This window comes from Melospiza melodia, chromosome 2 (genome assembly GCF_035770615.1).
Source record: "Melospiza melodia melodia isolate bMelMel2 chromosome 2, bMelMel2.pri, whole genome shotgun sequence".
NCBI lineage: Eukaryota > Metazoa > Chordata > Aves > Passeriformes > Passerellidae > Melospiza > Melospiza melodia.
The window spans coordinates 141810515-141821920 of NC_086195.1; the positions used below are offsets into that span (position 1 = coordinate 141810515).

Here is an 11406-nt window from a genome sequence, read left to right on the forward strand (position 1 = left end):
GCAGAAATGGGTGAAGAAAGGACTAATACTTTCAAAGCTGCTTCAATTCAAACTGATTTGTGGTCTCCATGGTTTGTATCATCTTAAAATACTGGTCTAGCATTTTAGTTCCTTTAAATCCTGTTACAGAATCAGAGAAGTTGGTAAAAAGCAGCTTTCCAGATCTCCTTTCAATTCAGGTTTTTGTTTATAAAAGCCTCCTTCCAGATAATGCAGTTGAAAGAATTCAATCAAAAACTTGGCAGTCGTGGATCTGCAGTGCAACTGTTCCTGTTCTACCTGAAGATTCTGAGAAATTTCATTTCTATTGGAAAAAGTACCAGGAAGGCACTGCACTAATGAGCTGCAATTGCTGATTGACAAAGTCAAGGGCAGCAGACAAGAACTGAGCAACTCTCAGAGGAACAGGCAGGACTACAAAAATACTGTGCAAATTAAAGGCATTTTTTCTCCTCAGTAACATTTTCATTAAACATGTGCATTCAAATAAGTCTTAATACTCACAGACAAAATTAAGTTTTCTATAGGAATAATGGAAAAGTACCATAAAATTATATTTCCAATAGATTATGCACAGGTTTTTTTTTTTTATAACCAATGATTAACTATGCCAAAAACAGGCTTAGAGAAATAGACACAAACTTATTATGTTCAGTGACAGAACTTCTCTCAAGGCTAAGCCTGTGTATCTCAATTCAAATATGCAATGAAAAAACAATCCCTACCCAAATAAGTATGTGGTTCTGAAACAACACATGAACTCATTTCATGTTAAACAAAATTTTGCAGCATACTTGACTCTCAGGAAAGGTCAGCCATGAGTCACATCATGATCTGGCAAGCAACCAAACTGGAACTTAAATAATAAGACAGAACTAATTAGAGCAAGTCATGCATGCTTGCATTTAAATTTGTCTTGACTGACTTAAAAAGAGGAACATCTTGCAAAAAAAAATCTGGAAATCAATAGTGAACAAGTGTAAACTACAATTTTCTGCTTGATCAATGCACTTACTCACAGGCCAATATAGGAAGCCATCAAAATATTTTTATTTCCTCATCACCAGTCTCCAGTTAGAATTACTACAGTCAGTTCCAACTTTGTCTATTTCAAAACTGTCTGCAGCACTGCATATCCACATTTATATCAATCTCTATTGATCACATCACTGCTTTGGCATCAGAAGATTGCCTCAAAACACCAGTGTGGCACCATTTTAAAACCCCCTGATATTAATGCAGATGCTGCTTCATTTGATATGAATAGCAAGGTTATTAAGTAAAGGAAATAAACCAGTTGTTCCTGTTAACAGTTTATTGTCTGGTTACCAAGGAAATCTTACTCAAGGATGACAATACAGTCAGGCTGAGTTTTGCTCTCCAAGAACTAAGACCTAATATACACTGAATTTTCAAAAGAGATTCAAGAAGGTTGCCCAGGTAACTGCAGCTACTAAGCCCTGGGATCCCTTTATATCATATCACATGCAAAACTGTGCCAGCCAGGCAGAGGAATAAATAATCTGACATCCTAGAATGGAAGCAAATCTCATGGAGTAAACCCAGTCTCAAAAACCAAAACAGACAAGGGTCACAGGAACTCAGTGAGCAATTTACTTCTTGATGATCCAGAAAGTATCCATCCAAAAAAATACCTGAATTTCCAGCTTTTTACCTCCCAAGCTTTGCTATTTAAAAGTAGTTTGAACTCTGTAGGTTTTTTCCTTAAAACTAGTGAAAAAATCCACTGCAACAGATGTCACTATGTTTTTCATGTAACTTCGAAAATTGTGGTCTTATGATGCCATAAATAGTGCTCTCTCAAGCAGTTTCACACACAAAACAGGAAATGTCCACAGTGAAGCTTCAGCAACATTTAAAGACAGCATTTATTTTTATTATGTACTTATTAACCTGACACTTTCAGTCTTCATGTGGGAAAATGACCAATGCATCAAGAAAAATAAAATTTAAGCAAAATTTATCAAACAACATCATGCAGTTCTTGAAGCTGAATGTGACTTTGGGTCAGTTAACTGCATGACAAGTAATTTCCAGAAGCATTTCGATGACTCAAACATAAAAATCCATACAACTTCCAAGTAATTGACTTCTTTCTTAAGACATTTATCTTAAATATTTTAGCTGATTACATCGCTATATGTACAGAAGTAAAAATTTGAGATGATTTAAAATTATCTACTGACAAAGGTTGGTCTTCAAATACTCCAAAATAAGGTTATGATGATAACTTACTTCTGAAGATTATTCATTTTGCCAGACACCCCTTATGACAAAACACCATCATAGCCAACTTGAATATTTAACAAGGATACAAAAAAGATGAAAATAAATTCTAATAAGCAATTTGTGGTTCTGTGTAGCTACACCACCTGTAAAACCCCTCTGGGGAGCTGTGAGGATCTGAAACCCTTTTGCTATGGTAAAGGAAGGAATACCAAAAGAAGAAGTACTCACAAAGCAAGGCTACTCAGTACATACTGCACGTGCTCACACTCGGCTGGGAAGGACACGCAGGCAGACGTGAAGCAGCACAGCGCCGTCTGCAGCACCTGCAGCTGAGGCAGAGGCACCTGCCACCTCCCAGCATAGTCTTCAACAACCTAGGCACAACCATGGAAATGCACATTATCATCCAAGACATTCTCCTTGGGCAGAAAGAAGCAGTAATGTATATGGTACCTGCTTTAGCTTCCCACCTTCTCCCTCAGGAAGAGTTTCTAACTTAAAAACCTGTTTTCTGGTTTATGACCTAGATGGTGAAAGGAACATCACAAGGAACCTTCAGCTACTCTTTTCAGAGGATAACACAGGAAATACTTTCTTCTTATGCTGTGCCACAGTAGATATTGCACTCTGCATTTAAACACAAGCTTTTATTTTGCAAGGGGATGCAAATTAGAGAGTCTGTAACAACATCCAGACGTTCTCGTCTAAAAACTTTCCAAGAGGGGAAAGAGTAGCCTGCACTCCTCCAGCCTTTATGTCAGCAGAGTAACAAACATTCCAGCCCCTCTTCCTTATCTGATCAAATGAGTAAATTTAGCTTTATTTAGACCTAGGATGGATCTAAGGCAACAGCAGCTGAGATGAACCCATACTTGTATGTAGATTTGAAGTTTTCCAAACTCATTTTAGTAATTTGTTTGAAAAACTGTTAGCTTAATGCAGCAAATACCTAAGTCAATTGAAGAAAAATTAGCAGACTTGTACATAAATACTCTTCCTCTTCAGAAGACTTAACACTGTTTTTGATAGCCCTGCCTCACAGATCTATGAAAAGTTCCCTGAAATACTTTTAGCCAAGTCCCTTTTATAGAAAACCACAAAAGCCTTAGAAAAACAAAGCAGACAGAAACAAAAAACATCCTTTAGAAGTGTGAGCCTCCAAAAGGTCAAACAAAGGTGGAAATAAAGCATCACTTCCCACAATGCTCGCACCTGACGGGCACAGTATAGATACACTCAAATTAGTTCAAGCAACAAAGCAACATTTTGTGTCCTACTGTACATCCCTCACCTCCAGCACTCATCTGAACCCACTGTAAGCTCAGTTAGGAATTACTGGGCAGGGAACTGCCTCTCCCCAAAAAAAGCCATCAGTCCCAGTCTGCACCAGCTCCTCTGCCACACAAACACCAGAGCCAGCAAAGAGAGGAACACAGCAGCAACACCACCTTGGCCTGGCAGTTGGTCTGCAGCTCAAATGTACCAAAACAGAAACAGCCCCCCATCCCAAACTGCTCAGGAAAAACAGGAATAGCAAACTATTCCTGAATGTAGATAACCTGAAACCCTGAATTCATCAACCACAGGAAAAAGAACTCTAACTGGTCAATTCTCAGCAGACTTGCAACAATCGGGAAAAGATGGGGTGTGGGGAGTGTGTGTGGACAAAAAGCTAAACCAGGTATAAAATAATAAATTCCAAACCACACTTCACACACATTCTGTACTGAAAGAGGGGCAGGAACAATGTGTACTTCAAGGCCTGTTTTTACGTTCTCATGGAATAACTTTTCCTGTAATAGAAACCAAGCTCTTCTTTTGTACTGAATACTCAAGATACCATACTTTGAACGAGAACTGCAAAGTCGAACATAAGTAAAAGTTGATCAGCACATTTTGCACAGGCACACCAATTTCAATACAGTGAAATCAACCAAGAAAAAAAAGAACATAACACTGTCAAAGCACAGTGGCCTTATTCAATACACAGAAAACCAGAAGGGAAGCAACCCTTTTTAATGTGACTTTCTGCAACAGGCGCTTTCAAAGTCTCTGTTAGAGTGCAATTTTTAATATCCTTAAAGCACCACCCCTCAGTCTGTCTGTACCTGGCATTGCCAATAACCATAAAGGGACTGGGCCTCTTTCATTCAGAGCAGATAAAGATACTAAAAGGAGGCTGAAGCACCTTCCTGACACCAAATCCCCCATTCAGCTCCATCTTTCCCCCACACCAACACACTGCTTCCCCTCCTTTAACAGGTTTTAGTAACTTAGAGGAAAATCCAAGACTCAGATGTGTCCCCTTAAAAAAAATCAAAACCAGACTCATCAAAAACTTCTGAGCACACAGCTAAGACAGCTAACCCCAAAAATAACAAGGTACTAAGTAAAAACCTGGACTGTAGCAGTGAAACAACAGCTTTTCTTGGAATTTTATGTTTTAACTGATTAATCATACACATATATTATAAAGGATTAAATATGCACATATGAAATTATGTTATGACTGATTAATTCAACAGATATATTTTAAGTGATTAAATATGCACATATAAAGTTATTTGGCTGTATTTCAAAGACTTAAGAGAAACAGCATTGCAAATAATTAGATCTGCAAATACACCGGACACAAACCCCAAATGTTTTATGCAGTGCTAGGCTGGAGGTTTTTTTTACAGCTTTTCCTATTCCTCCATACAAGAAAAAAAAAAAGAAACTAAAAATCCCACCAATTTTAAAAGTTGATCATTACTAGAATTTCAAGCAAAGTTACTCCCATCGTTTCTTGAGAGATTCAACAGTAAAGTCACCACAGGATTAAACCCACAACAATTCCGTGAGTTTTTCTCTTTATAGTTTTCAGACACAGAAAGCTTCTCGGCAAATGTAATGGTTGTCATTCCTTACAATAAACATACATAAGGGCTGTCACATGAGAAGACAAACCCAAAGGGCATGCTTAGAAAAACCAAAGTTTCCTGAAAATTAAAATCCTTAATTAAAAGCACTCACCACAGTTGCCTGATCAGCAGAAATACCAGAGCAGCTCAGATACCAAAGTTCAGCTCTAGAACTTGAGTAATACTACATTTACTCTTCCTGGAAACACCACAGCTTTGTAACTGTCTTTTGAACCTGCTTAGTGGATGAAGAGCATTTTGTTTTGTTTCCAAATACAAACAAGCCAACCATGTCCTTACAAATAAGGATTTTACTATACAAATAGAGAGTAGGAAAAGCCTTATGATTTTAGGATAATATGAAATATTACTTGACATGTAAAAGTTGAAAATGGCTTTATACTAAAATATGTAAGCAAAGCCTTTACTGAAATTCACATGTGGATATTATATAAGGAGTAAAGAAACATAATCACACTTCTGGCAAAAGAAAACATCACCCAACAACAGCATGATGCATCCATGAGACAAGTTACTACCCTAAAAGCTAAATGCTTTCTCCCTACTCTTAATCACCAAAATCTCATCCATCTCCTCAGCCTGCTTCAGGCAAGAACACTTCCCAAGATTGGCTACCCATTTGTCCATTACATTTAGCCCAGCCAAAAAGTCACGTGTGTTTATATTCTGTCACTTGCACAACCGTGAAAACTACACATTAATTCTAGAAAAGCAGTTTGGACTGATTGGAGCAGTGATTTATGGCTGTGAGATAAGTGCACATACTCACAAGTAGAAATATTCCTCCTCATCTCTTGATTAGCACCTCACCCCCCCAGATGAAAAAGTCAACTAATGAGAGGAATTGTTTTGCTGACATGTGAAAGGGAGATCTGCCAATCTTGTGAACACAAAAATGCTCACATCCCCATCCACAGGCAACCTGTAAAATTCATTTTATTAGGTATATCAGTGAAGTAGTACAATTACTTTTCCCCATCTAAACAAAAGGACGAAATTCCTGGAGTTTTCTATTAGCTCCTGCACCACACGTGCCTTTTCTAAATTGAACAAGCCCACGTAGCAAAAGCGTCAAACTAAAGCATCACTCACTGGAGAGCTTCCCTTTAGGTATAAAAACCTGCAACTCCTTTCTAAGTTATAATCCTGATACATTTTTTCCAAGGAAAAATAACAAGCTTCTTTCCATGCAAAAGCTATACTTCATGAAAAGGCATTAAAACCAGAAGAAGCAGCAATACCTAAAAGTCCGAAAGTATTAAAGAAGAAAGTTTCCAAGAAGTAAAAAGATGTTACAAAGATCAGGAAAAGCCTACAATGTATTGCACAAATGTACAAATGTTTCTTTTGGAAAAGAGTAACTCCTTAATCCTACTTGTAAAACAGGGAGATCGATTCCCAGGATAAAGCTGAAAGGACAGCAGGCACAAAAGCTGATGAGAATCACCCTGAGTACGTGAATAAGAAAAGATTTTATGATGTTAATGACAAGAGCACTGGAGAACTAGAAGCCTGGAGGAGTCAATCTTCAGATAAAGAGCTTGCAAATCAACTGCTATTGTGAAATCCCATGGACTGACTGAGGAGCCAAGCGCACTTCACCCACCCTTTGCATGACAGACCCTTATCAGCCTTGCCATCAAGTGTCAGAGGAAGGAGTGACACCACCGAACCCAGGCCAAGGACATCCTTCTGCACACACTGCTAAATCCTCACCTCGGCAGTAAAACCCACGTGGATTTCCTTTCAAACGTTAATTCATTTGAAACTCAAGCAGCACAACACTAAACTAGCAACAACTAAACTGAACACACTGGCTTCCACCAGTCCCACGTGTAAAAAACACCACGACATGGTAAATTTTAAATTTAAATAGTTTCCAGTACTTACGGTACTCTTTGAAATTTAGCTACTGAAATGTATGATAGGCCCTTTGCAAGCTGTCATGTCACAAGCAATATCAACATCCAGACACATGAAAAAGTAAAATATTACCTACAACAGCAGTCTTAAAATTTGAGCCATTAACAAGGAAAAATCGTATTTGTTCAGGAAGGTACAAAAACCCCAAAACAACAACATCACAAATTACTACATGAGCAAATAAGTGGTGCAAACTTACAGATTGTGTTTTTCAGAGCTTTGTTTTTTAAGCTTCAAGGATGTTGAAGAAATCACTTTTCACTGCTAGTATTCATGTGAGCAAGACTTTTGTAGCTGAGCCTTAAAATGGTGTATGTAGATCAAATATGGATCCCAAAGGCCCAAAATAAAAGTCTGGCAGAACCTAAAGGTTTGGGAAGGTTTTCTTTGTCCTTGTTTTGGTTTTATTTTTTAATATAAAAAGAACTTAACCACTATTGATCCAAACTCCAGAGTAAGAGACAAAAACAAATACTTCGAAATTTAGGCACAAAAACTGTGAAACAACATTAACCCTAAAGTCAGAAGAACAAACATCTAAAGTTGTATATTTTTTTACTTCCATCACCACAAAGCAAGATGAACAGCAGCTGAGTCACAGACCCCTCCCTGTCTTTTTTTACCTGCTAAAATAAATCCAGGAAACACTATCTTCTCTGGTGTGTTACTATATTTTACTACTTAACTTTTTTTTTTATAAGCCCAAGAATTGTTTTTCCACCAATTAATGTAAGCAAAGGAGATAATTTTCTTTCAGGAGGGGATCATGCTGGAAGGCTGTAAGCTGATGCCACGGGAAGAACAGATCAAGGTGTTTACCCCCCACAGCATCACCCTGTTACTTGAGATGAACTCACCTGGTGTTTATTCCAGGCAGTACCAACAACATAAAACATCTAGTCCAGTTATGCAGCCCTGAGAAATGCTGCAAGCAACTTATAATATTATCATATTAAAGTTATGAGAAAATATCAAAAAAGAAGTTAATTTCTTTTTCTAGTTAATAAAACTGTACCCACTTCCATTGCAATGAAGGAAGCTGCATCCATTTCCCAGCTCACCATTCAAGTTTGTTTTTAAGCCATACAAAATTGGAAAGTCATCCATCCAATTACAAAAGTATTCCCCTTAACTCTCATACCAAAAAAGGCCCCATCTATTCTGTTTTTACTGCCCTTCATCACTTGTATTTCTGTCTCACAGGAACATCTCAATGGCTACAGTTCCTGAGAAACCTCCTGAAAAAATGTCAAATTCTGCACACAAACACAAGCTCAAACTCTTCCAAACACTTAGGCTGACAGAGTTTCTTCTAGGTACCACCTTTCAAATGTCTTTAAGTTACAAAGTAGTTGCAGATGCGTTGTTCTGTTGCCTGCCAAAGCCGGGAACAGCAGATTTGCTTTTCCCAACATCCAAGTGGGCCTGGAACTCCACAAATAAGAAAAGCCACATCAGCAAATTGGAGAAAGTAACACAGAAACAGCTGGTGAGATGCATAAGCTGGGCACTTGACTCATCTTCCAACTGCCTTTTTTCCCCTTCCAGCCACAAAAAGCTTGATTTCTGCTTTGCCCATGTCATCAATCTCAAATAGCATTCCAAGAAAACATTTTATTCCATTTTGCCTTGAAAGATGCAGACTGTAACAACTCTCCATGACCACAAACACCTACAAGACCCAGATCCCAAAACTACAAATGGGCTTCAAGATGCCACATTCCAGCTGTGTCTTGGATCACTAAATGGTCATTATCTATAAACTTATGGAAAATGCTCTCATAATCCTGACACCTCATCTTCCTTAACTGGCACTTAATCAATCCAGAACTCAAGTTGAGTTACAATACCCCAGGCCTCCAGGGAACTGAATCTGGCTGTACACAGCAGGTTTTTTACCTTTCTAACATCACTTAAGCATGCAAGATGTGCACAGGAATGCATTTCAAGCTCTAAGCCACTCTCTTAAAAATAAATAGGATGTTTTGTGTACAGAAAACATACCTACAGACTAAAAAAAGCTTTATATACCCTTTGCCTCATTTATCCTGTAGTTCTTACTGAGAGATGCTCAGACTTGATCAGCTTAACTACAAGCAATCTAAACAGAATAATTTTCAGGCGACAGCAAGCTCCAGCACCATGTCTGAAGCACAGCCAAGTGTTTTGATAGGTTGTTTTTCTGAAAATAACAATGTTTCTTTTGGGGAGTCCAAACTCACCACACCATCACTAAGCAACTATTTCTACAACTGCTGCTCCACTTAGGACACAAAACCAGGGGCACAGGAGGCAAACCAGGACCTTGAGAAGGGCCAAATAGGTATAAAGACAAGCCAAACTGGGCTAGCAGTGCAAAGTGCAGTGAGGTGGGAAGGCTCAGGCCACACAGCAGCCAAACACATCCTCCAGGAGATCTGGATAGAAAAGTACAAACATATGTTACGTGTATAGTTACACAGTGTCAATCCCAGGAGGAAAAATGAGCTCATGTGGAGCACATAACCTTCATTTGTTGTCAATCCATGAATGTCACACAGCTACAGGCTTTTCACACCATCACACCCCTTAGGATCTTGTGTTTATGTAGTTAAATCAGCAGAAAACCCCATTACTAAAAAGCATACTTAAACAAAACACCGATTACCTTGAGCACATGACTGCTGTTCACACCAGGCCAAATTTACACAAAACAAGCAAAAAAAAAAAAAAAAAAGAAATCCTGGGGACAAACTGTTAATATATTAACTTACTCTCATCAGGATTATTCAAACTATGCATTGTTGAAAAGAAAGTTTAAGAGAAAAGGAGCAGAGCCCTTTACATACTCCATACTCAGACCATTGGCTGCTTCTCTGGAGAGCTCATCAACTCAAAGCAGGGGAGGGAGTTTGGCAATCTCCCTACACACAAAAATCTGCATAAATCAACACGAGATATACAACACATAAAACACTTGTGATACAACTATTTCACAGGAAAATTCTTCTTCTGCTCTTGTCCTCTTCTGTTTCCTACTAATTCATACTTTGCCCTGGAACTGGCATTAGTACATGATGCTATCAACTTGTCTGGACTTCCTCAACACAATGAATTCAACATACAGTAAGCACAGAGAGAAGAAATTAAGATAAAATCCCCAGGGTCAAGCAAAAGTTAATGTCTTTCCAAACAGCCAACATAATCAAATATGGTTGTCATTCCTCACAGTTGTAGAAAATGACAGACTTCCAAAAACATTTGATTCTCCTTTTACGGGCTCTGCAATTCTTGAGAGATTATAAAACAGAAGACAACATGAAAGGATGAATAGCCCCAAAAAGAAGCAACCCATGGACTTAAGTGAGCAGAATGCCCCCTGACATTATTCTAAGCACATATAACAGTAAATAATATTTCAAACAGGGTGTTTCACTGAACGATGAAACAGGAACAAAGTGACAACATGGCATCACACTTTTGTAGATGGCAGAAGACAACTGTAGAGGTGAGCTAAGTCAAAAAGTTGATAAAATGAAGCAGTTCTGCATAAAATAACCTCCGGGCTGTGTCTTGGGCAGCAGCAAGTGGCGTGGCTGGAATACACCACAGGTAACTGATGCTCCATCCACGCCTGCTGATGAAAGCAACCGGGAGCGGCAACCTGTTGGTGCTTGTCACTCGGCAAGGCACACCTAAGGGCTTGCGAGGAGCACAAGAACCCCGGGCCCGCATCGACAAAACGCTGCTTTTCTAAGGACAAAACCCAAAAAACCATAGAACACCCTGGTCTGATCCGCTCAGGGAGGCGAGAACTGTTCCCGAGGCCCTTCTCGCCTCTCGGCCACGCAAGCGAGGCCACCGGGATCGTCCTGCCCGCAGCACCGGCAGCACCACGCGTGTACCGCAGCCGCCCCCGGCTCCCCCTGCCCGCTCCGGCTCCGGGACCAGCCTCGCCTTCCCTCCGTGCCCCCGGGAGCCTCCCTGCCCGCCCGCCCGGCCCGTCCCCGCTCCCCGGGCCGCGCCCCGCACCCGCTCCTCGGCCCGGCAGCGTGAGGGCCCGGCCCGGCTCCCTCCCCGCTGACCCGGCGCTCACCTGGCAGAAGCGGCGGCAGTAGTACTGGCTGCGGAGCAGAGCGGGCAGCCCGGCCAGGAGCCCCGGCGCCGCCAGCGCCTCCAGCTCCTCGCTGAGCCGCTCCGACTCCTGGTCGCTCTCGTCTTCCGCCATGGCGGCCCCGCCGCCCCGCGCGTACCGAGCGCCCCCGCCCCGCCGGAAGAGCCGCCCCCGCCCCGCCGCCAGGCGTCCGGCCACGCCCCCGCCGTGCCGCAC

General features: G+C 40.6%; 1 protein-coding gene across 1 annotated transcript in view; it reads right to left on the bottom strand.

Annotated features, from left to right (window-relative positions):
* Positions 1 to 11307, bottom strand: part of ZNF654 (zinc finger protein 654) — a 30106-nt gene extending 18799 nt beyond the window's left edge. The window contains exons 1-2 of the mRNA XM_063150216.1: positions 11173 to 11307; positions 2479 to 2624 (exon numbers count right to left, since the gene is read on the bottom strand). Coding sequence (XP_063006286.1) covers positions 2479 to 2624; positions 11173 to 11304 — 278 coding nt within the window. The 5' untranslated portion in view covers positions 11305 to 11307. The remainder of the gene's footprint in view (positions 1 to 2478; positions 2625 to 11172) is intronic.
* Positions 11308 to 11406: the final 99 nt, after the last annotated feature.